General features: G+C 56.0%; 1 protein-coding gene across 3 annotated transcripts in view; it reads right to left on the minus strand.

The window, feature by feature from the left end:
* Positions 1-26,232, minus strand: part of LOC116957799 (phosphatase and actin regulator 1-like) — a 151,597-nt gene that overhangs the window by 75,499 nt on the left and 49,866 nt on the right. The window contains exon 1 of one of the 3 annotated variants that reach the window (XM_076073852.1): positions 6,476-6,858. The exons of the other annotated variants lie outside the window; for them this stretch is intronic. Within the exon in view, the coding sequence (XP_075929967.1) occupies positions 6,476-6,557 (82 nt within the window). The 5' untranslated portion in view covers positions 6,558-6,858. Of the gene's footprint in view, positions 1-6,475; positions 6,859-26,232 lie in introns of those variants that run through there. 3 annotated transcript variants of the gene reach the window in all.

A 26,232-nucleotide genomic window follows, 5' to 3' on the forward strand; every position in this document is an offset into this window, starting at 1 on the left:
ATATTCCTCAGTGGTATTTGCCTGGTAGGATGGGGATGGTTTATTTGTTTGTGTTTGAGCGATTTGTTGAACTTTCTTGTACTTTGCAACTACTACTATCGTGTTTTTGTTATTGTTTGTTGTTGTAACGTTCCTACGCGCCACTACTGGACATCTGTGGAAAAAAAGAGCTTCATAGCTCATCGGATTCCCCCAGTTATAAATAAACATTCTGAAACTGAATGGGACCATGCAAAACTGGGGTGACGTGGTGTGGCTGGCGGGGTCGTGCTTGGAATGGGGCGACGTGGCGGCTGCTGAGTAGATTATTTCACCGCTCACAATTGAGCTAAGGCCGTGGTTTTTTTAATTTAATTGACGGTTTAAATCCATTTTGGCTGCATGTCCATTGCTTTATGGGTCCCTACCACCCGCTGTCTATCCACCGCCGCGATACAGCAAGGCCTCCTCATCCCCTAAGCGGGGGCCTGTGGAGTTACGCTGGAGCCAGCAATTTGTAAACACACGCAGCCTTGCCCTAGGTCCTACACACAGCCTTGCCCTAGGTCCTACACACAGCCTTGCCCTAGGTCCTACACACACCCTTGCCCTAGATCCTACACACAGCCTTGCCCCTGGTCCTACACACAGCCTTGCCCGAGGTCCTACACACAGCCTTGCCCGAGGACCTACACACAGCCTTGCCCTAGGTCCTACACACAGCCTTGCCCTAGGTCCTACACACAGCCTTGCCCTAGGTCCTACACACAGCCTTGCCCTAGGTCCTACACACAGCCTTGCCCTAGGTCCTACACACAGCCTTGCCCTAGGTCCTACACACAGCCTTGCTCTAGGTCGTACACACAGCCTTGCCCTAGATCCTACACACAGCCTTGCCCTAGGTCCTACACACAGCCTTGCCCTAGGTCCTACACACAGCCTTGCTCTAGGTCGTACACACAGCCTTGCTCTAGGTCGTACACACAGCCTTGCCCTAGGTCCTACACACAGCCTTGCCCTAGGTCCTACACACAGCCTTGCCCGAGGTCCTACACACAGCCTTGCCCGAGGTCCTACACACAGCCTTGCCCTAGGTCCTACACACAGCCTTGCCCTAGGTCCTACACACAGCCTTGCCCTAGGTCCTACACACAGCCTTGCCCGAGGTCCTACACACAGCCTTGCTCTAGGTCCTACACACAGCCTTGCCCTAGATCCTACACACAGCCTTGCCCTAGGTCCTACACACAGCCTTGCCCTAGGTCCTACACACAGCCTTGCTCTAGGTCGTACACACAGCCTTGCCCTAGATCCTACACACAGCCTTGCCCTAGGTCCTACACACAGCCTTGCCCTAGATCCTACACACAGCCTTGCCCTAGGTCCTACACACAGCCTTGCTCTAGGTCGTACACACAGCCTTGCTCTAGGTCGTACACACAGCCTTGCCCTAGGTCCTACACACAGCCTTGCCCTAGGTCCTACACACAGCCTTGCCCGAGGTCCTACACACAGCCTTGCCCGAGGTCCTACACACAGCCTTGCTCTAGGTCCGACACACAGCCTTGCCCGAGGTCCTACACACAGCCTTGCCCGAGGTCCTACACACAGCCTTGCTCTAGGTCCTACACACAGCCTTGGCTTAGGTCCTACACGCAGCCTTGCCCGAGGTCCTACACACAGCCTTGCTCTAGGTCCTACACACAGTCTTGCCCTAGGTCCTACACACAGCCTTGCCCTAGGTCCTACACACAGCCTTGCCCGAGGTCCTACACACAGCCTTGCTCTAGGTCCTACACACAGCCTTGGCTTAGGTCCTACACGCAGCCTTGCCCGAGGTCCTACACACAGCCTTGCTCTAGGTCCTACACACAGCCTTGCCCTAGGTCCTACACACAGCCTTGCCCTAGGTCCTACACACAGCCTTGCCCGAGGTCCTACACACAGCCATGCCCTAGGTCCTACACACAGCCTTGCTCTAGGTCCTACACACAGCCTTGCCCGAGGTCCTACACACAGCCTTGCCCTAGATCCTACACACAGCCTTGCCCTAGGTCCTACACACAGCCTTGCCCGAGGTCCTACACACAGCCTTGCCCTAGGTCCTACACACAGCCTTGCCCGAGGTCCTACACACAGCCTTGCCCTAGGTCCTACACACAGCCTTGCCCTAGGTCCTACACACAGCCTTGCCCGAGGTCCTACACACAGCCTTGCTCTAGGTCCTACACACAGCCTTGCCCTAGGTCCTACACACAGCCTTGCCCTAGGTCCTACACACAGCCTTGCCCTAGGTCCTACACACAGCCTTGCCTTAGGTCCTACACACAGCCTTGCCCTAGGTCCTACACACAGCCATGCTCTAGGTCCTCCACAGCCATGCTCATAAAACTAAAGACCATCTTCGATTGTACCACCCGCCATGGAGAAGAACACGCATTTTGGACGAGGAGCTCACGCCCGCTACTTTGAGATGTCCGTCAGCACTCCGAGATTTCTTGAGACGCTATTGCGGCTTTGCTCATTGGGAAACGGAAATCACGAGCAATACAACTCCTCTTCAGCAACACCTGAACTCATATGCGTGGTGAAGTATGGATAACCGACTCCCATCACTGTCACAGCATGAGCAGGGCCGTTAATGATCGTTACTGTCAATATGCCTAAGTCTGATCAGCTGAGTGAGTGTTGAGTCTGAAAATATCTACATGCGTTGGCAATTTAGCTTAGGTTGCTTGTATTGACCCAGGGGTCAAACGCTTATTGCACACACACACACACATTATTAAATCAGCTAAGTGTTGTTATTATGCACGTGCTGCGTTATCACCAAGGCGATTGACTACCCCCGGTGGAACTTGGGTTCGCGAAACGTTCCATCGCCAAATGCTCTTCCAAAAGCAACGTTTTTGCACACTCCAACCGCGAACTCCCGACACACGCACACCCACGCCTGCGACCATGGAAAAAGACGGCGCTTCCGGCGAATTCCAAAAGCGATCGCCGATTTAATCCCACTGTTGAAGGTGAGCTTTACGCGCCTCGATTAGTGATCACCGATGGAGCCAATCGTCTGGGCGCATGCCGCGTGCGTGCGTGCAAGATGAACTTCACCAAGCGAGGAGTCAACTGGCCAAATGTGGAATGGCTGTATGCACCTGCTGTGTTGACGCCCCAGAGCGGGCAGGCTAAAAGGGTACGAAGCTGCTCTGCCCGTGTGGCAGCGGGCACCAGTGGTGGAGCAGTCGCGACATTGTCAGCTCAGGGGTGCGCGGATATCGGTCAGGTGGGGCCCAAATCTTGTGATTTGACTCACACGGTCGCACCCAGCGGCTCTCGGATATCGCCGCTCCTCTCGCCCCCGTCACGGCGTTACGCTCACGGCCTCGAGCATTCAACGCTGTGGGGGCCGCTCCGCTTTAACTTTTAACGAGACACACAGCGCACCAGCTCGGCCCGCTCGCGTGAGGCAGGGTGGACTTCAGTGGTCGCAGGAACATACGAGGGTGTGCCTCAGCACACAACGCTGCTCGCCACGGAGAGAAAAACAAATAGATCGACAACACGATGCACAATCGCAGCGAGCGTTTGGCCCTGAACCGCCCGTGATGCAGCCGCGTCAGCCTGCACCAGGCTAGGTGCACGTGAAGGCCGTTTGGCACGAAGTCATCGGTCAGAGCCAAGGGCTGGGTGGGTGGGTGGGTGACCGTATCCGAACGGTCAAGCGAGCCCTACCACTTCGCAGTAGCACGGTTGGCTACGGCGTGAAGTTCAACGCAGAGCAAACGTCACCGCTCAATGTTCCCGCAAAATCATCTTCATCCGACCGCTGGCAATCCATACGTAGTTAATCGGGCACCAGGCGGAGGGGAATATTTTGGGCCCTGGCAGCAGCAACAGCAGAAGCGACGACAACAACAACGACGACAACAACAACGACAACAACAACGACGACAACAACATCGACAACAACGACGCTGCGTCACTGCGCGAGCCTCTCGCAGTGTGACGCAAGTCGGCCCGCATCAACTTAAATGTTGTCCGGCGAGGCGGCAAAAAGGCGTTGAGTCACCTTGGGCCACCGTAATGCGAGCGAGATCAAATAAAGGCACGGAGGTGGAGCAAGCAGACGGGGTGGCGGGCTGTAGGGCGGTGTTCTCGATGTGTGGTTGCCACCAAAATGGGTGCGTTGACCCGGCTTGTTGGGCCCCCCACTCCAGTGAGGAGAAGGCTCCCTGGGCCCCCCCCCCTGGATTAGGAGTATGCACTCGCTGTGCTGCCCATTGTTAAGAACGCACAAGACGAAGATGCCCCATGTAGCCTGAACAGACTGTTGGGGCAAGTGCTGTTAGCGAGTAGCGCCTATGAAGGCCGGCACGGCACACGAAGGGGTGGGTGGCCAGCACCACGCCCGGCCGCCTTTGTCTCCCCAGTGGTGACGATTACGCAGCACCAGGTACTTATTTGAGGCTGAGCCTACCTAGAGGAGGCACAGGACCGGATCGGATAGACGTCACAGATTGTGGCCGTGATCGAACTCGGGTAGGAAGGTTTGTAAAGCAGCGTGCTAACCACTACACTACCGCTCCCCATTACACATTAAACACACACACTAAACACACCACACTAAACACACCATACACACCATACACACTAAACACACACACTAAACACACCACACACACTAAACACACACACACCATACACACACACTAAACACACACACACACACTAAACACACCATACACACACACACTAAACAAACCATACACACACTAAACACACCATACACACACACTAAACACACCACACACATTAAACACACCACACACACACTAAACACACCACACACACTAAACACACACCATACACACACACTAAACACACACACACACTAAACACACCATACACACACACACTAAACACACCATACACACAATAAACACACCATACACACACACTAAACACACACACTAAACACACCATACACACACACACTAAACACACCACACACACTAAACACACACACACAAACTAAACACACCACACACACACTAAACACACCACACACACTAAACACACCACACACACACCAGACACACCATAAACACACCACACACACACTAAACACACCATACACACACACCCCACACACACACACCCCACACACCAAACACACCCCATCCACACACCAAACACACCACACACACTGAAAACACACCACACCCCACACACCTCACCCACACACCACACACACACACCCCACACCCCACACGCAACACACACACACCCCACACACCACACCACACACACACCACACACCCCACACACCCCACACACACACACCACACACACCACACACCACACACCCCACACACACACACCACACACCCCACACACACCACACACCCCACATACCCCCCACAGACCACACACACCATACACCCCAGACACACACCACACACACACCACACACCCGAAACTCCACACCCACACACCCCACACCCCACACCACACACTCACACCCCACACACCACACACTCCGCACACCCCACACACCCCACACACACCCCACACACACCCCACACATACCCGACACTCCACACCCACACACCCCACACACACACACCCCACACACCCCACACACACCCCACACACCCCACACACTCCACATACTCACACCACGCACACCCCACACCCCACACACCACATACCCCACACACACACCACATACCCCACACCACATACCCCATACACACCCCACACACCCCACACACACACCCCACACACCCCACACATACCCTACACTCCACACCCACACACCCCACACACCCCACACACACACACACCCCACACACCCCACACACACCACACACACCCCACACACACACCATATACCCCACACACACCACACACCCCACACACCCCACACCACACACACCCCACACACACCCGACACTCCACACCCACACACCCCACACACCCGACACTCCACACACTCACACCACGCACACCCCACACACACCACACACACCACAGTCACACCACGCACCCCACACACACACCACACCCCACACACACTCACACACACTCCCACACACACCCCCAGCCCACACACACACCTCACACCCCACACATCTCACACACACCCCACACACCCCACACACCCCAACACCACACACCCCACACTCACACACACCCCACACACCACACACCCCACACACCCCACTCACACTCACACCATACACAACACACACACCCCCACACACACCCCACACACACACAACACACCTCACACATCTCACACACACCCCACACACCACACACCCCAACACCCCACACACACTCACACACCCCCCACGCACCACACTCCCCACACGCACCCTACACACCACACACACACCCCACACACCCCGCACACACACCCCACGCACCACAGACCCCACACACACCGTGTGTCACTGTCCCGTGTGTCACTGTCCCGTCTGCCACCTGCCTTTCAGAGTGGCGGCGCGTTTGAGTCGGAGTCCGCTCCCGCGACGAGGTGACCGCGACGAGGGCGGATTCCGAGTGGGCATCCTCACCCTGCGCTCCTCCCTCCTCTCCCCTGCGTATCCCTCTCCTCCTCCTCCTCTTGCCGCTGTTTCTCCTCTCGATCTCCTCAGCCACTCCCTCCTCCTCCTCCTGCTGGTGCTCTTTCTCCTCTCGATCTCTCTCCTCCGCCACTCCCTCCCCCTGCCTCTCTCTCTCCTCCTCCTCCCTCTCTCTCCTCCTCCTGCTGCCGCTGTTTATCCTCTAAATCTCTCTCTCCTCCTCCTGCTGCTGCTTCTCCTCTCAATTTCTCTCCTCCTGCCTCTCTCTCCTCTCTCTCGCCTCCTCCTCCTCCCTCTCTCTCTCCTCCTCCTCCTGCCTCTCTCTCCTCTCTCTCGCCTCCTCCTCCCTCTCTCTCTCTCCTCTCTCTCGCCTCCTCCTCCCTCTCTCTCCTCTCTCTCGCCTCCTCCTCCCTCTCTCTCTCTCAGTGTCGTCCCAGTGACCCAGCCTCTCTCCCTGCCACGGGTGGCGATGTTGCGGGGAGGACGATGGCGATGTTGTTGTTATTGTTGTTGATGTTGTTGATGTTGTTGATGGTAATTGCCGTCCGCTCAGCCCCTACGATGGGTTGGCAACTCGCAATCCGCGCCCCTCTCCCTCGGACCCCTTCAAGGTCACCGCGGCTGAACCGCGGCAGCCGCGTTCAGGTCTTGGGCAAGAGCGAAAAATAAATAAAGGTGACGACAGAGAGTGTGTGTCAGTGTGTGTGTGTCAGTGTGTGTCAGTGTGTGTGTGTCAGTGTGTGTGTCAGTGTGTGTGTGTCAGTGTGTGTGTGTCAGTGTGTGTGTGTCTGTGTGTGTCAGTGTGTGTGTCAGTGTGTGTGTGTCAGTGTGTGTGTGTGTATGTCAGTGTGTGTGTGTCAGTGTGTGTCAGTGTGTGTGTGTGTCAGTGTGTGTGTGTCAGTGTGTGTGTCAGTGTCAGTGTGTGTGTGTCAGTGTGTCAGTGTGTGTCAGTGTGTGTGTGTCAGTGTGTGTGTGTCAGTGTGTGTGTGTCAGTGTGTGTGTCAGTGTGTGTGTGTCTGTGTGTGTGTGTCAGTGTGTGTATGTCAGTGTGGGGAGCGGTAGTGTAGCGGTTAGCGCTACGCTGCGCTACGAACCTGGCGACACGGGTTCGATTCCCGCTCACGGCCAACATCAGTGACGATTATCTTAACCGGTCCCGGGCCTCCCCTAGGTCGACTCAGCCTCAAATGAGTACCTGGTACAGTGTGTAAACATTGCCACTAGGGAGACAAAGGCGGTCGAGCGTGGTGCTGGCCACCCACCCCCTCGTGTACCGTTACCGGCCTTCATAGGTGCTCGCTAACAGCACTTGCCCCTACAGTCTGTTAAGGCTATATGGGGGATCTTTTTTGATCTTTGTATGTCAGTGTGTGTGTCAGTGTGTGTGTCAGTGTGTGTGTCAGTGTGTGTGTGTGTGTCAGTGTGTGTGTGTCAGTGCTGTGGGGGGAGGTCCAATTTTGATTGGCTCCTCCCCTCATGGCATGTGTCCACCACAGGCGCTAAACGGGGGCTCTGGACGGGTGCGAGGGGCTGGTAACCCCTCCACCTTCAATTAATTACCACTAAACCACGAGTTAAACTGAAATATGTAACTAATAAGCTTGTGCCGGAGGCCCCGTGGGCCCAGGCGTCTATGACGTCTCCTGGCCAAACTCCAATTGGCGGAGCCAGGAGATTGAATATCTACCCTCGGGGCTCCTCCAGAAACAACGAAAAGCCACTACGGGTGGCCACGTGGAATGTTCGAACGCTCACTGCGGAGGAGAGGCTGCCACTCCTCTGTCGGGAGCTGGACCAGTACCGCCTGGATCTATGTGGCATTCAGGAGGTCCGGTGGACCAGCTCTGGCTCCTGCCACCATGAGGGGTGGACAGTCCTCTACTCGGGGCAGCAGACTGCCAAACAACAGGGTGTGGCTCTTCTTTTGAACAAAAGAATGAAGGGGGCGTGGGAGCGTGGCGGTGAGGTGCGGGAAGCTGTAAGTCCCAGGCTACTTTGGGCTCGCCTTCCCATCAACCGGAGGCGAGGAATGGTGGTCGTGGTTAGTTATGCCTCCACCGAAGATGAACATCCGTGGAGGGATGCAGGCAAAGCCGATGAGTCAGATGCTTTCTATGACCTCCTGTCACAGGTGCTGGCTAAAGTGGCCCCTCGGGATCGAGTCATCATGTTGGGTGACTTCAATGCCCGAGTTGGTCATGATACTGGCACCTGGTCTGGAGTGATTGGAGGGCATGGGCCAGATCAGCTCAATAACAACGGTAGGAGGCTGCTCGATTTTTGTGCAGCCCATGGGCTTGTAATTACCAACACGCTGTTCCGGCATTGGCGCATCCACACAACATCATGGATGCATGCCGGGTCCAAGAAAGAACATCTGCTGGACTACATAGTGACGGACCAGCGGATGCGAGCCCATGTCCTTGACACCAGGACCTACCGTGGAGCTGATCTGCCCTCTGACCATCGACTAGTCATCTGTAAGATGCGCCTGCCATTCTTCCACTCCGGTGGTGGGTGTACACCCAGGACCCCATTCCAACCTAAAGTGGCCTGGTCTCAGTTATCTGATGAAAGATGCAAGCGAGAATTTCATCATCGCTTGCGTCTGGGATTGGCATCATCCCCGACTCCTCCTGATGTCGAGGGTAAATGGGCGAGGTTTAGGACTGTGACTCATGCAGCTGCAATGGCTGCTTTGGGTACGCGGTCCAGACCTCCCCAGAGACCCTGGCTGACAGAGGAGGTGTTCAGGATGGTTGAGAAAAAGCGACAGGCCCACTGTCATCGACTACAGAATCCCACGTCAGAGAATGAGGAGGCTTACTGCAGCCTTCGCTCGGAGGTTGGGAGAGCCGTGAGGCGCTGCAAGGATGGATGGTGGTCGCGGGTTGCTGAGGAGATGGAGTCTGCCTCAGTGGCCCGTGATCACAAATCTCTATTTAACTCCATCAAAAAAGTAACCTGCAGCGCCACACCTATTACCATCATTAGGGGAAAAAACGGTGATCCAATCTCCGACCCCCAGGAACAGGTTTGCAGATTTGCTGAGCATTTCTGTGAGGTCCTGGGGGAGGGAAAATCCCTCAGCCAAGAAAACATCGTGGCACAAAGTGAGGATGACCTTGCTGAGGCTGCGGTGCCTCAAATATTGGAAGAAGCCACCCCCTGTGAGTGGCTGGCTGAGGTGCCATCTGTTGAGGAAGTACTGAAGGCGATCCGGAGTCTGAGACCAGGAAAGGCAGCGGGCAGAGATGATCTCCCAAGCGAAATGCTGAGGGAGGGTGGCGTTTGTGCACAGACTGCCCTATATGACATCATAACAACAGTCTGGACCACTGGACGGGTTCCACAGGATTGGAAGGATGCCCTGGTGGTCCCCCTTTTTAAGAAGGGGGACCGCACAGACTGTAACAACTACAGGGGCGTCTCACTCCTCAGTGTGCCGGGAAAGGTCCTGGCAAGGATTATTCAACATCGCCTTGCCAGGCACACTGAGGAGAGGCTTGCGGAGCCCCAATGCGGTTTCAGGAAAGGGCGGTCCTGCACAGATGCCATATTTTCTGTCCGTCTGCTACAGCAGAGGTGTAGGGAATTCCAACAAGACCTACATCTCTGCTTTATTGACCTGGTCAAGGCCTATGATACCATCAGTAGGCCTGGGCTCTGGGTTGTTCTTCGTGCTTTTGGAGTACCTGACCCTCTGCTCACGATCATTAAGGACCTTCATGATGGTGAGCGGGCCCGAGTAAAAGTACGTGGCCGGGAGTCAGAGCCATTCCCTGTACACCTTGGGGTGCGACAGGGATGTCCTCTGGCTCCCACATTATTTAACATCTATTTTGACCACGTAGTTCGTGAAGCCTTCAATAGCTGTACCGGGGGAATCTCCATATGGTACAGATATAATGGGAGGCTGATCGATGCCCGGGTGCCGTCAAGGGATGGCTCCCTATTGCTCAACCACGTTATGTATGCTGATGATTTGGTAATAGCTGCTCATTCAGAGAAGGAGTTGGAGACGCTGCTGCTGAGACTGGAGCGTGCCACTAAGAGGTGGGGCCTTACCATCAGCCCCACCAAAACTAAGCACCTGCCTGGGTATTTTGTGCCATCGGACACTCCATCCCCACAACTCCCAATCGGTGATGGTGCAGGTGTGGAGAGAGTGGAGAGTTTCCCATACCTGGGCAGTGTGATCATGGCTGGCTCCAGTTTAACAGCAGAGGTCTCACTCCGAATCAGTCGAGTGGCAATATGTTTTCATCGGTTGCGTAACGCTGTGTGGAACCTACCTGGTCTGTCGCTCCACACTAAGCTTCAGGTCTTCTCGGCCACGGTCATGCCCTCCCTTCTCTACGCTTGCGAAAAGTGGACCCCCCTAATGGAGCATCTTCGCCGGTTAGAAACATTTGGGTTGGCCTGCCTACGATCCATCCTGGGTTTAACCAGACTGGATTGTGTGAGGAGCTCACAAATCCTTGAAAGAACTGGGCAAGGTCCCATCGGTGAGCTCCTCCGGCGGGGAAGGCTGCGATGGCTGGGTCATGTAGCCCGCATGCCCAGCCACCGCATGCCGAAACAGCTTTTGTTCGGCCGGATAGAGGGGGCTAAGCGGGCGCGGCACGGGCTAGAGAAGAGATGGAGTGATGTGGTACAGGAGGACGTGGAGCTGAGTGGACTTGCCGATGACTGGTACCAGCGGTGTAAAGATCGGCCTCTGTGGAGGAGGCTCGTGAAGGGCGCTACTGGGCAGTTGGAGGTAGTCGCCCTCCAACAACAACGGAGGGCGGAGGAGCGACGCTCAGAACAACGAGCAGAGCGCCGGGTGGCTAAAGCACAGCAGGTTGGCACAGTAGGGGGCACAGGTGGTGCATCAGCCAGTCATCTCAGTCAGTCGACCCGTGGCACCTGGGTCTGCCCCGTGACCTCCTGCAAGCGGGCGTTCGACACTTCACGTGGCCTCAGGGTGCACATAGCCTGGCACAAGCGTCGTGGTGACGTCACCGCCACTTACTGGCGAATGGCGGTTGTTGTTGTGTGTCAGTGTGTGTCAGTGTGTGTGTCAGTGTGTGTGTGTCAGTGTGTGTGTGTCAGTGTGTGTGTCAGTGTGTCAGTGTGTGTGTGTCAGTGTGTGTGTGTGTCAGTGTGTCAGTGTGTGTGTGTCAGTGTGTGTGTGTCAGTGTGTGTCAGTGTGTGTGTGTCAGTGTGTGTGTGTGTCAGTGCGTGTGTGTGTCAGTGTGTGTGTGTCAGTGTGTGTGTCAGTGTGTGTGTGTCAGTGTGTGTGTCAGTGTGTGTGTCAGTGTGTCAGTGTGTGTGTCAGTGTGTGTGTCAGTGTGTGTGTGTGTCAGTGTGTGTGTCAGTGTGTGTGTGTCAGTGTGTGTGTGTGCTCAGTGCGCAGCCGCCCGTGCCCTCCCAGCTACCTCCTCCTCTCCACTACCCCTCCTCCCAGCTACCTCCTCACTCAGCCCAGCCCACAGATGCGCACGGGACGAGGAGACTTTTACGCCTCCCCAGGGCACCGCGCATCCCGACGCAGCGGCGGTGGTTGCGGCGGTGGTGGTGGCTGTGGTGGTGGTGGCTGTGGTGGTGGTGGCTGTGGTGGTGATGGGCTGTGGTGGTGGTGATGGCTGTGGTGGTGGTGGCTGTGGTGGTGGTGGCTGTGGTGGTGGTGATGGGCTGTGGTGATGGCCTGTGATGGTGGCTGTGGTGGTGGTGATGGGCTGTGGTGATGGCCTGTGATGGTGGCTGTGGTGGTGGTGATGGGCTGTGGTGGTGGTGGCTGTGGTGGTGGTGGCTGTGGTGGTGATGGCTGTGGTGGTGGTGGCTGTGGCGGTGGTGGTGATGGCTGTGGTGGTGGTGGTGGCTGTGGCGGTGGCTGTGGTGGTGGTGATGGCTGTGGTGGCTGTGGTGGTGGTGGTGGCTGTGGCGGTGGTGGTTATGGCTGTGGTGGTGGTGGCTGTGGCGGTGGTGATGGCTGTGGTGGTGGTGGCTGTGGTGGTAGTGGCTGTGGCTGTGGTGGTGGTGGCTGTGGTGGTGGTGACTGTGGTGGCGGTGGTAGCTGTGGCTGTGGTGGTGACTGTGGTGGTGGTGGCTGTGGTGGTGATGGCTGTGGTGGTGGTGGCTGTGGTGGCTGTGATGGTGATGGCTGTGGTGGTGGTGGCTGTGGTGGTGGTGACTGTGGTGGCTGTGGTGGTGGTGGCTGTGGTGGTGACTGTGGTGGTGGTGGCTGTGGCTGTGGTGGTGACTGTGGTGGTGGTGGCTGTGGTAGTGATGGCTGTGGTGGTGGCTGTGGTGGTGGCTGTGGTGATGGCTGTGGTGGTGGTGACTGTGGTGGCTGTGGTGGTGACTGTGGTGGTGGCTGTGGTGGTGGTGACTGTGGTGGTGGCTTTGGGGTTGGCGGCACGCGCGGGAGAGTCCCCGCCACGCTCCCCACAGATTACACGGCGCCTAATCATTCTTACTCAGAGCCCCTGGGGCAGCGAGCGTCTCGTTGTCCTCTTCATCCTCATCCCTCCCTCCTCCCTCTCCTCTTCCTCGGCAGCCAACAATGAATCGCGTGAAACAAACCCCGTAATGGATTCCGTCTCACGCCTTCAACTTTAACACTCGCGCGATACGACGGCAGCTCGCGCGGGGGGAGGGGGGCTCCAGTTGCTCGCGGGGGGGAGGGGGGGTCTGCTTGCTCGCGGGGGGCTCCAGTTGCTCGCGAGGGGAGGGGGGGGCCAAAGCAACGGGCCACGCTCCACGACGCCGATTTACGACAATTCGCCCGCCCTGGTAACGGCGCCGCCGCCGCAGAGCGCCGCTCGCTCCCTCGCTCGCTCCCTGCCGCCGCCGTCGTTGCGAGCGATCGGACGCGGCGGCGTTCGACGGACCGCACGCACGGGATGGGAGGGAGGGAGGATGGGAGGGGGGGATGGATGGGAGGGGGGAGGGAGGGATGGGGGGGATGGGAGGGGTGGGAGGGGGGGGATGGGAGGGAGGGGGATGGGAGGGAGGGGGGGATGGGAGGGAGGGGATCGTTTTTACCTGCGGCGCGTCTCGGAACGTCCCGCGAAACGCAGCGGAGAGAGAAGTCAGACAGGGAGAGAGAAGTGAGACACGGAGAGAGGACTCAGACACGGAGAGAGGACTCAGACACGGAGAGAGAAGTCAGACACGGAGAGAGGACTCAGACACGGAGAGAGAAGTGAGACACGGAGAGAGGACTCAGACAGGGAGAGAGAAGTCAGACAGGGAGAGAGGACTCAGACAGGGAGAGAGAAGTCAGACACGGAGAGAGAAGTCAGACACGGAGAGAGGACTCAGACACGGAGAGAGAAGTCAGACACGGAGAGAGAAGTCAGACACGGAGAGAGGACTCAGACACGGAGAGAGAAGTCAGACACGGAGAGAGAAGTCAGACACGGAGAGAGAAGTCAGACACGGAGAGAGAAGTCAGACACTGAGAGAGAAGTCAGACACGGAGAGAGAAGTCAGACACGGAGAGAGAAGTGAGACACGGAGAGAGGACTCAGACACGGAGAGAGGACTCAGACACGGAGAGAGAAGTCAGACACTGAGAGAGAAGTCAGACACGGAGAGAGAAGTCAGACACGGAGAGAGGACTCAGACACGGAGAGAGGACTCAGACACGGAGAGAGAAGTCAGACACGGAGAGAGAAGTCAGACACGGAGAGAGGACTCAGACACGGAGAGAGAAGTCAGACACGGAGAGAGGACTCAGACAGGGAGAGAGAAGTCAGACACGGAGAGAGAAGTCAGACAGGGAGAGAGAAGTCAGACAGGGAGAGAGGACTCAGACAGGGAGAGAGAACTCAGACACGGAGAGAGATTTCAGACACGGAGAGAGAAGTCAGACAGGGAGAGAGAAGTCAGACACGGAGAGAGGACTCAGACACGGAGAGAGGACTCAGACACGGAGAGAGGACTCAGACACGGAGAGAGGACTCAGACACGGAGAGAGAAGTGAGACACGGAGAGAGAAGTCAGACAGGGAGAGAGAAGTCAGACACGGAGAGAGAAGTCAGACACGGAGAGAGAAGTCAGACACGGAGAGAGGACTCAGACACGGAGAGAGAACTCAGACAGGGAGAGAGAAGTCAGACACGGAGAGAGAAGTCAGACACGGAGAGAGGACTCAGACAGGGAGAGAGAAGTCAGACACGGAGAGAGAAGTCAGACACGGAGAGAGAAGTCAGACACGGAGAGAGGACTCAGACAGGGAGAGAGAAGTCAGACACGGAGAGAGAAGTCAGACACGGAGAGAGAAGTCAGACACGGAGAGAGGACTCAGACACGGAGAGAGGACTCAGACACGGAGAGAGGACTCAGACACGGAGAGAGAAGTCAGACACGGAGAGAGGACTCAGACACGGAGAGAGAAGTCAGACACGGAGAGAGAAGTCAGACAGGGAGAGAGAAGTCAGACACGGAGAGAGAAGTCAGACACGGAGAGAGAAGTCAGACACGGAGAGAGGACTCAGACACGGAGAGAGAACTCAGACAGGGAGAGAGAAGTCAGACACGGAGAGAGAAGTCAGACACGGAGAGAGGACTCAGACAGGGAGAGAGAAGTCAGACACGGAGAGAGGACTCAGACAGGGAGAGAGAAGTCAGACACGGAGAGAGAAGTCAGACACGGAGAGAGGACTCAGACAGGGAGAGAGAAGTCAGACACGGAGAGAGAAGTCAGACACGGAGAGAGAAGTCAGACACGGAGAGAGGACTCAGACACGGAGAGAGGACTCAGACACGGAGAGAGGACTCAGACACGGAGAGAGGACTCAGACACGGAGAGAGAAGTCAGACACGGAGAGAGGACTCAGACACGGAGAGAGAAGTCAGACACGGAGAGAGAAGTCAGACACGGAGAGAGGACTCAGACACGGAGAGAGAAGTCAGACACGGAGAGAGAAGTGAGACACGGAGAGAGAAGTCAGACACGGAGAGAGAAGTCAGACAGGGAGAGAGAAGTCAGACACGGAGAGAGAAGTCAGACACGGAGAGAGGACTCAGACACGGAGAGAGAAGTCAGACACGGAGAGAGGACTCAGACACGGAGAGAGGACTCAGACACGGAGAGAGAAGTCAGACACGGAGAGAGGACTCAGACACGGAGAGAGAAGTCAGACACGGAGAGAGAAGTCAGACACGGAGAGAGAAGTCAGACACGGAGAGAGAAGTCAGACACGGAGAGAGAAGTCAGACACGGAGAGAGAAGTCAGACACGGAGAGAGGACTCAGACACGGAGAGAGAAGTCAGACACGGAGAGAGAAGTCAGACACGGAGAGAGAAGTCAGACACGGAGAGAGAAGTCAGACACGGAGAGAGAAGTCAGACACGGAGAGAGAAGTGAGACACGGAGAGAGGACTCAGACACGGAGAGAGGACTCAGACACGGAGAGAGAAGTCAGACACTGAGAGAGAAGTCAGACACGGAGAGAGAAGTCAGACACGGAGAGAGGACTCAGACACGGAGAGAGGACTCAGACACGGAGAGAGAAGTCAGACACGGAGAGAGAAGTCAGACACGGAGAGAGGACTCAGACACGGAGAGAGAAGTCAGACACGGAGAGAGGACTCAGACACGGAGAGAGAAGTCAGACAGGGAGAGAGAAGTCAGACACGGAGAGAGAAGTCAGACAGGGAGAGAGAAGTCAGACAGGGAGAGAGGACTCAGACAGGGAGAGAGAACTCAGACACGGAGAGAGAAGTCAGACACGGAGAGAGAAGTCAGACAGGGAGAGAGAAGTCAGACACGGAGAGAGGACTCAGACACGGAGAGAGGACTCAGGCACGGAGAGAGAAGTCAGACACGGAGAGAGAAGTCAGACAGGGAGAGAGAAGTCAGACACGGAGAGAGAAGTCAGACAGGGAGAGAGAAGTCAGACACGGAGAGAGGACTCAGACACGGAGAGAGGACTCAGACACGGAGAGAGAAGTCAGACACAGAGAGAGAAGTCAGGCACGGAGAGAGAAGTCAGACAGGGAGAGAGAAGTCAGACACGGAGAGAGAAGTCAGACACGGAGAGAGGACTCAGACACGGAGAGAGGACTCAGACACGGAGAGAGAAGTCAGACACGGAGAGAGAAGTCAGACAGGGAGAGAGAAGTCAGACACGGAGAGAGAAGTCAGACACGGAGAGAGGACTCAGACACGGAGAGAGAACTCAGACAGGGAGAGAGAAGTCAGACACGGAGAGAGAAGTCAGACACGGAGAGAGGACTCAGACAGGGAGAGAGAAGTCAGACACGGAGAGAGGACTCAGACAGGGAGAGAGAAGTCAGACACGGAGAGAGAAGTCAGACACGGAGAGAGGACTCAGACAGGGAGAGAGAAGTCAGACACGGAGAGAGAAGTCAGACACGGAGAGAGAAGTCAGACACGGAGAGAGGACTCAGACACGGAGAGAGGACTCAGACACGGAGAGAGGACTCAGACACGGAGAGAGGACTCAGACACGGAGAGAGAAGTCAGACACGGAGAGAGGACTCAGACACGGAGAGAGAAGTCAGACACGGAGAGAGAAGTCAGACACGGAGAGAGGACTCAGACACGGAGAGAGAAGTCAGACACGGAGAGAGAAGTGAGACACGGAGAGAGAAGTCAGACACGGAGAGAGGACTCAGACAGGGAGAGAGAAGTCAGACACGGAGAGAGGACTCAGACAGGGAGAGAGAAGTCAGACACGGAGAGAGAAGTCAGACACGGAGAGAGAAGTCAGACAGGGAGAGAGAAGTCAGACACGGAGAGAGAAGTCAGACACGGAGAGAGGACTCAGACACGGAGAGAGAAGTCAGACACGGAGAGAGGACTCAGACACGGAGAGAGGACTCAGACACGGAGAGAGAAGTCAGACACGGAGAGAGGACTCAGACACGGAGAGAGAAGTCAGACACGGAGAGAGGACTCAGACACGGAGAGAGAACTCAGACAGGGAGAGAGAAGTTAGACACGGAGAGAGGATTCAGACACGGAGAGAGAACTCAGACAGGGAGAGAGAAGTCAGACACGGAGAGAGAAGTCAGACACGGAGAGAGGACTCAGACAGGGAGAGAGAAGTCAGACACGGAGAGAGGACTCAGACAGGGAGAGAGAAGTCAGACACGGAGAGAGAAGTCAGACACGGAGAGAGGACTCAGACACGGAGAGAGGACTCAGACACGGAGAGAGAAGTCAGACACGGAGAGAGAAGTCAGACACGGAGAGAGAAGTCAGACACGGAGAGAGGACTCAGACACGGAGAGAGAAGTCAGACACGGAGAGAGAAGTCAGACACGGAGAGAGGACTCAGACACGGAGAGAGAAGTCAGACACGGAGAGAGAAGTCAGACACGGAGAGAGAAGTCAGACACGGAGAGAGGACTCAGACACGGAGAGAGGACTCAGACACGGAGAGAGAAGTCAGACACGGAGAGAGAAGTCAGACACGGAGAGAGAAGTCAGACACGGAGAGAGAAGTCAGACACGGAGAGAGGACTCAGACACAGAGAGAGGACTCAGACACGGAGAGAGGACTCAGACACGGAGAGAGAAGTCAGACACGGAGAGAGAAGTCAGACACGGAGAGAGAAGTCAGACACGGAGAGAGGACTCAGACACGGAGAGAGAAGTCAGACACGGAGAGAGAAGTCAGACACGGAGAGAGAAGTCAGACACGGAGAGAGGACTCAGACACAGAGAGAGGCCTCAGACACGGAGAGAGGACTCAGACACGGAGAGAGAAGTCAGACACGGAGAGAGGACTCAGACACGGAGAGAGAAGTCAGACACAGAGAGAGAAGTCAGACACGGAGAGAGAAGTCAGACACGGAGAGAGGACTCAGACACGGAGAGAGAAGTCAGACACGGAGAGAGGACTCAGACACGGAGAGAGAAGTGAGACACGGAGAGAGGACTCAGACACGGAGAGAGAAGTCAGACACGGAGAGAGAAGTGAGACACGGAGAGAGGACTCAGACACGGAGAGAGAAGTCAGACACGGAGAGAGAAGTCAGACACGGAGAGAGAAGTCAGACACGGAGAGAGGACTCAGACACGGAGAGAGAAGTCAGACACGGAGAGAGAAGTCAGACACGGAGAGAGGACTCAGACACGGAGAGAGGACTCAGACACGGAGAGAGAACTCAGACACGGAGAGAGAAGTCAGACACGGAGAGAGGACTCAGACAGGGAGAGAGGACTCAGACACGGAGAGAGGACTCAGACACGGAGAGAGGACTCAGACACGGAGAGAGGACTCAGACACGGAGAGAGAAGTCAGACACGGAGAGAGGACTCAGACACGGAGAGAGGACTCAGACACGGAGAGAGAAGTCAGACACGGAGAGAGAAGTCAGACACGGAGAGAGGACTCAGACAGGGAGAGAGAAGTCAGACACGGAGAGAGAAGTCAGACACGGAGAGAGAAGTCAGACACGGATAGAGAAGTTAGACACGTGGAGAGGACTCAGACAGGGAGAGAGGACTCAGACAGGGAGAGAGGACTCAGACACGGAGAGAGGACTCAGACACGGAGAGAGAAGTCAGACACGGAGAGAGAAGTCAGACACGGAGAGAGAAGTCAGACACGGAGAGAGGACTCAGACACGGAGAGAGAAGTCAGACACGGAGAGAGGACTCAGACACGGAGAGAGAAGTCAGACACGGAGAGAGGACTCAGACACGGAGAGAGAAGTCAGACACGGAGAGAGAAGTCAGACACGGAGAGAGGACTCAGACATGGAGAGAGGACTCAGACATGGAGAGAGAAGTCAGACACGGAGAGAGGACTCAGACAGGGAGAGAGAAGTCAGACACGGAGAGAGAAGTCAGACACGGAGAGAGAAGTCAGACAGGGAGAGAGAAGTCAGACACGGAGAGAGGACTCAGACACGGAGAGAGAAGTCAGACACGGAGAGAGGACTCAGACACGGAGAGAGAAGTCAGACACGGAGAGAGAAGTCAGACACGGAGAGAGAAGTCAGACACGGAGAGAGGACTCAGACACGGAGAGAGAAGTCAGACAGGGAGAGAGAAGTCAGACACGGAGAGAGAAGTCAGACACGGAGAGAGGACTCAGACACGGAGAGAGAAGTCAGACACGGAGAGAGGACTCAGACACGGAGAGAGAAGTCAGACACGGAGAGAGGACTCAGACAGGGAGAGAGGACTCAGACACGGAGAGAGGACTCAGACACGGAGAGAGGACTCAGACACGGAGAGAGGACTCAGACACGGAGAGAGAAGTCAGACAGGGAGAGAGGACTCAGACACGGAGAGAGAAGTCAGACACGGAGAGAGGACTCAGACAAGGAGAGAGAAGTCAGACACGGAGAGAGGACTCAGACACGGAGAGAGGACTCAGACACGGAGAGAGAAGTCAGACACGGAGAGAGGACTCAGACACGGAGAGAGAAGTCAGACACGGAGAGAGAAGTCAGACACGGAGAGAGAAGTCAGACACAGAGAGAGAAGTCAGACACGGAGAGAGGACTCAGACACGAAGAGAGAAGTCAGACACGGAGAGAGAAGTCAGACACGGAGAGAGAAGTCAGACACGGAGAGAGGACTCAGACAAGGAGAGAGAAGTCAGACAGGGAGAGAGGACTCAGACACGGAGAGAGGACTCAGACACGGAGAGAGAAGTCAGACACGGAGAGAGGACTCAGACACGGAGAGAGAAGTCAGACACGGAGAGAGAAGTCAGACACGGAGAGAGAAGTCAGACACAGAGAGAGAAGTCAGACACGGAGAGAGGACTCAGACACGAAGAGAGAAGTCAGACACGGAGAGAGAAGTCAGACACGGAGAGAGAAGTCAGACACGGAGAGAGGACTCAGACACGGAGAGAGGACTCAGACACGGAGAGAGAAGTCAGACACGGAGAGAGGACTCAGACACGGAGAGAGAAGTCAGACACGGAGAGAGAAGTCAGACACGGAGATAGGACTCAGACACGGAGAGAGAAGTCAGACACGGAGAGAGAAGTCAGACACGGAGAGAGGACTCAGACACGGAGAGAGGACTCAGACACGGAGAGAGAAGTCAGACACGGAGAGAGGACTCAGACACGGAGAGAGAAGTCAGACACGGAGAGAGAACTCAGACACGGAGAGAGAAGTCAGACACGGAGAGAGGACTCAGACACGGAGAGAGAAGTCAGACACGGAGAGAGAAGTCAGACACGGAGAGAGGACTCAGACACGGAGAGAGAAGTCAGACACGGAGAGAGGACTCAGACACGGAGAGAGAAGTCAGACAGGGAGAGAGAAGTCAGACACGGAGAGAGGACTCAGACACGGAGAGAGAAGTCAGACACGGAGAGAGAAGTCAGACACGGAGAGAGAAGTCAGACACGGAGAGAGAAGTCAGACACGGAGAGAGAAGTCAGACACGGAGAGAGGACTCAGACACGGAGAGAGGACTCAGACACGGAGAGAGAAGTCAGACACGGAGAGAGGACTCAGACACGGAGAGAGGACTCAGACATGGAGAGAGAAGTCAGACACGGAGAGAGGACTCAGACAGGGAGAGAGAAGTCAGACAGGGAGAGAGAAGTCAGACACGGAGAGAGGACTCAGACACGGAGAGAGAAGTCAGACAGGGAGAGAGAAGTCAGACACGGAGAGAGGACTCAGACACGGAGAGAGGACTCAGACAGGGAGAGAGAAGTCAGACAGGGAGAGAGAAGTCAGACACGGAGAGAGGACTCAGACACGGAGAGAGAAGTCAGACAGGGAGAGAGGACTCAGACACAGAGAGAGGCCTCAGACACGGAGAGAGGACTCAGACACGGAGAGAGAAGTCAGACACGGAGAGAGGACTCAGACACGGAGAGAGAAGTCAGACACAGAGAGAGAAGTCAGACACGGAGAGAGAAGTCAGACACGGAGAGAGGACTCAGACACGGAGAGAGAAGTCAGACACGGAGAGAGAAGTCAGACAGGGAGAGAGAAGTCAGACACGGAGAGAGAAGTCAGAGACGGAGAGAGAAGTCAGACACGGAGAGAGAAGTCAGACACGGAGAGAGAAGTCAGACACGGAGAGAGGACTCAGACAGGGAGAGAGGACTCAGACAGGGAGAGAGAAGTCAGACACAGAGAGAGGACTCAGACACGGAGAGAGAAGTCAGACACGGAGAGAGAAGTCAGACAGGGAGAGAGAAGTCAGACACGGAGAGAGGACTCAGACACGGAGAGAGAAGTCAGACAGGGAGAGAGAAGTCAGACACGGTTCTCTCTCCCCTCGCGCCTCCACTGCTGGTGGGCGCGAGAGCCGGGCTATGTGAGCGATCGCCCTTCACCTCCCTTCTCTCCCTGCCCTTCCTTGCTGCCCCTGCCCATCTCTAGTATCCCTGCCCTTCTCTCTTCTCTCCCTGGCCTTGGCTACTCTTCCCTGCTCTCCCTGCCCTTCCCTTCCCTTCTCTCCCTGCCCTTCGTCCCCCCCCCCCCCTGCTCTCTCGCCCGATTCCCCCTCTCTCTGAAATGATTGCCACGGAGCGCTCCGGCGGATGGCGGCGGCTGCTTTGGCCACCGAGCGCGATATTGATGACCCTGCCGATGTTTTTTTTATAGAACAGCACATGCGCACACAGCCCACACACACACACAGCCCGCATACACACAGCCAACATACACACAGCCCACGCACACACAGCCAACATACACACAGCCAACATACACACAGCCAACATACACACACAGCCCACACACACAGCCCACACACACACAGCCAACATACACACACAGCCAACATACACACACAGCCAACACACACACACAGTCAACATACACAGACAGCCCACATACACATAGCCCACATACAAACACAGCCCACATACACACAACAACAACAACAACCGCCATTCGCCACTAAGTGGCGGTGACGTCACCACGACGCTTGTGCCAGGCTATGTGCACCCTGAGGCCACGTGAAGTGTCGAACGCCCGCTGGCAGGAGGTCACGGGGCAGACCCAGGTGCCACGGGTCGACTGACTGAGATGACTGGCTGATGCACCACCTGATGCACCACATACACACAGCCCACATACACACACATACACAGCCAACACGTATACAAAACCCACATGTACACAGACAATACGCATACACACACACAGCCCACATACACAATATCAATCACCCGGTGCCTGTGCCAGGCTAGGTGCACTTTGAGGCTGCCACGTGAAGTGTCGAAGGCTCGCTGCTGACAGGAGGAGGTCTCGGGACAGACCCAGCAGGTGCCACGGGTTGGCTGACTGAGATGACCACTGGTAGATGCACCACCACCAGCTGTACCAACTTGCTCGATTTTATATGCCCGGCGCTCCGCTCGTTGTTGTGAGCGTCGCTCCTCCGCCCTCCGTTGTTGTTGGAGGGCGACTACCTCCAACTGCCCAGTAGCGTCCTTCACGAGCCTCCTCCACAGAGGCCGATCTTGACACCGCTGGTACTGGTCATCGGCAAGTCCACTCAGCTCCATATCCTCCTGTACCACATCACTCCATCTCTTCTCCAGCCCGTGCCGCGCCCGTTTAGCACCCCCTCTGGCCTATTGATGGTATCATAGGCCGTGACCAGGTCAATAAAGCAGAGATGTAGGTCCTGCTGCACCTTCGCTACATATCTGCTGGCCTGAAACCACGTTGGTGCTCCGCAAGCCTCTCCCCAGCGTGCCTGGCAAGGCGATGTTGAATCATCCTTGCCGGGACCTTTCCCGGCACACAACTTAGGAGGGGAATGCGAGCTACTCGCTCCAACTGCTAAGCCGCGTGGCTGCCACTCAACAACAGCAACAGCACCAACAGCAGCAGCTACAAGCAGCACTTGCAGCACCAACAGCAGCACCAGCAGCACCAATAACACCACCAAGAAGCAGCAACAAACAGCACCAACAACACCACCAACAGCACCAACAACACCACCAACAACACCACCAACAACACCACCAACAGCACCAACAACACCAACAGCAGCACCAACAACAGCACCAACAACAGCACCAACAACAGCACTAGCAGCACCAACAACAGCACCAACAACACCACCAACAGCACCAACAACACCACTAGCAGCACCAACAACAGCAGCACCAACAACACCACCAACAACACCACCAACAGCACCAACAACACCACTAGCAGCACCAACAACAGCACCAACAACAGCACCAACAACAGCACCAACAACAGCACCAACAACACCACTAGCAGCACCAACAACAGCACCAACAACACCACCAACAGCACCAACAACACCACCAGCAGCACCAACAACAGCACCAACAACACCACCAACAGCACCATCAACACCACTAGCAGCACCAACAACAGCACCACCAACACCACTAGCAGCACCAACAACACCAACAACAGCACCAACAACAGCACCAACAGCACCACCAACAGCACCACCAACACCACTAGCAGCACCAACAACAGCACCAACAATAGCACCAACAAACAGCACGCGTGCAGGTTTGAGGCCGGGCTCGCCCACACGGCCGCACGCGCTTCGCACGGGGTGATGCGGGGCCACCGCCCGTTCGAGATGACGCACCCAGCACACACACACACACGTGTGTCCGTGTGTGTGACACACACACACAGACACACGTGTGTGTCTGTGTGTGTGTGAACACCTCACAAGGAGCACACGTGTGTCTGTGTATGTGTGTCACACACGTGTGTCTGTGTGTGTGAACACCTCCCAAGGAGCACACGTGTGTCTGTGTGTGTGTGTCACACACGTGTGTCTGTGTATGTGAACACCTCCCAAGGAGCACACGTGTGTCTGTGTGTGTGCACGCGTCTGGGGGAGCGGTGGTGTAGCGGTTAGCGCTACGCTGCGCTACGCCCCAAGCGGACCCGAGTTCCATTCCCGCTCACGACCAACAGCGGTGACCATTATCTGAACCGGTCCTGGGTCTCCCCTAGGTCGACTCAGCCTCAAATGAGTACCTGGTGCGGTGTGTAAACATCGCCGCTGGGGAGCCACCATGATGATGATGAGAGAGAGACACCGCAAATTCCAAATATACAGCAGGTGTTAAGGTTAGGATCGAACCCACGACCTCCTGCATACCAGGCGAAGTAGTTAACATCTCCTAGCCACCGTGATGATGATGAGAGAGAGACACCGCAAATTCCAAATATACAGCAGATGTCAGAGTTGGGATCGAACCCACGACCTACTGCATACCAGGCGAGTTAGTTAACATCTCCTAGCCGTCCCTGGTGAGGTGTTAACTCAAGTAGCTTAAGTGCGTGGGAGGGGAGGTGAAGGGGGGGGGGAGCAGAGGTGGTGGGGCAGTCGTCATCTGTAACACTCAGTAGCCGAGCTGTCCAGCGGCGACTGCCCCTTGCAACGGACCCACTCGGCACAGAGTGTCTCAATTCTCATCACAGCCACCCGACAAGTCAATTGTGCAATTACCAAAGTGCCCGAGTCCTCTCGAAAGTGGATGGTGAAGACCCCGTGACATCATCATTATCTGTCTGAGGATGACGTCACCGTGTCCTTACAGTCACAGTGCAAATCCCTGCGTTGAACACGACCCACGGTCAATTGCGCTCCGCTAGAGCGGTGGCGCAGTGGTTAGCGCACTGCGCGATGAACACGACGACCTGAGTTTGATTCCCGGCCAGGGCTAACGACACCCGAACCGGTCCTGGCACCGCTTCATCAACCCGGACTGACCGGCGTGGTGAAGTATGGTTAAGAACAACCTCCACAACCGGCACGTTGTGGGCTGGGCGTCCATTCATCATCATCATCAAAACAAAATTGAACATAGGTCTGTGCGACTATGGTTGCACAGGTTTTATTTTGAAAGCACGTTGAACTTCTTCCGCACCGTACGTCACCAGCCGTGCTGATCGTAGGTGCGGATTTGTTTTCTCTCTCTCTAAACGCGCAGGAAGAGTTCATTCATCTCAACGGATATATATGTTAATTAGTTTGACGGAGGAGCATCGGCAAATGGTGCCCAGTTTGCTCGGCCGTCGTTTGACCTTGTCCGTCGTTTGACCTTGTCCGCCGGCGGGCAGTGCCCGAGGTGGCACGGTGGGGGGGGGGGGGGGCGTTGGGATGAAGCCACGCAGCGATGCGCTGCACCAGAACTCCGATGTCCCTGGGCTGTTGTTCTCCCGTCCGTTTGCTGAGCCCGGAACGTCCCCCCCCCACCCCGCTCTTAAACCGCTCACCAGCATCATCATCGTCGCCGCGTGTGTATGGGGGGAGGAGGAGCGGTAGTGTAGCGATTCCCGCTCACAGCTACCAACACCCAGTGACGATTCACTGAATCGGTCCTGGGCCTCCCCTAAGGTCGACTCAGCCTCAAATGAGTACATGGTGCGGTGTGGAAACATCGCTACTGGGGAGACAAAGGCGGCCGGGAGTGGTGCCACCCCCTCGTGTGCTGTGACAGTCTTCATCGGTGCTCATTAACAGGACTTGCCCCAACAGTCTGTTAAGGCTATACGGGGGATCTTTGTCCTTATAAGCTGGATGTATATGTTTGTGCGTGTTGGCTGTGTCTACGTTGGTGCTGTGGGCGCGTGTTGGCTGTGTGTGTGTATGTGGGCAGTGTGCTCATGACCGGCTCCGGTTTGACAGCAGAGGTCTCACTCCGAATCAGTCGAGCGGCATTATCTTTCCATCGGTTGCGTAAC

The sequence above is a fragment of the Petromyzon marinus genome, chromosome 43 (genome assembly GCF_048934315.1).
Source record: "Petromyzon marinus isolate PM22_M1 ecotype Great Lakes invasive population chromosome 43, UKy_Petmar_22M1.pri1.0, whole genome shotgun sequence".
Taxonomy (NCBI): domain Eukaryota; kingdom Metazoa; phylum Chordata; class Hyperoartia; order Petromyzontiformes; family Petromyzontidae; genus Petromyzon; species Petromyzon marinus.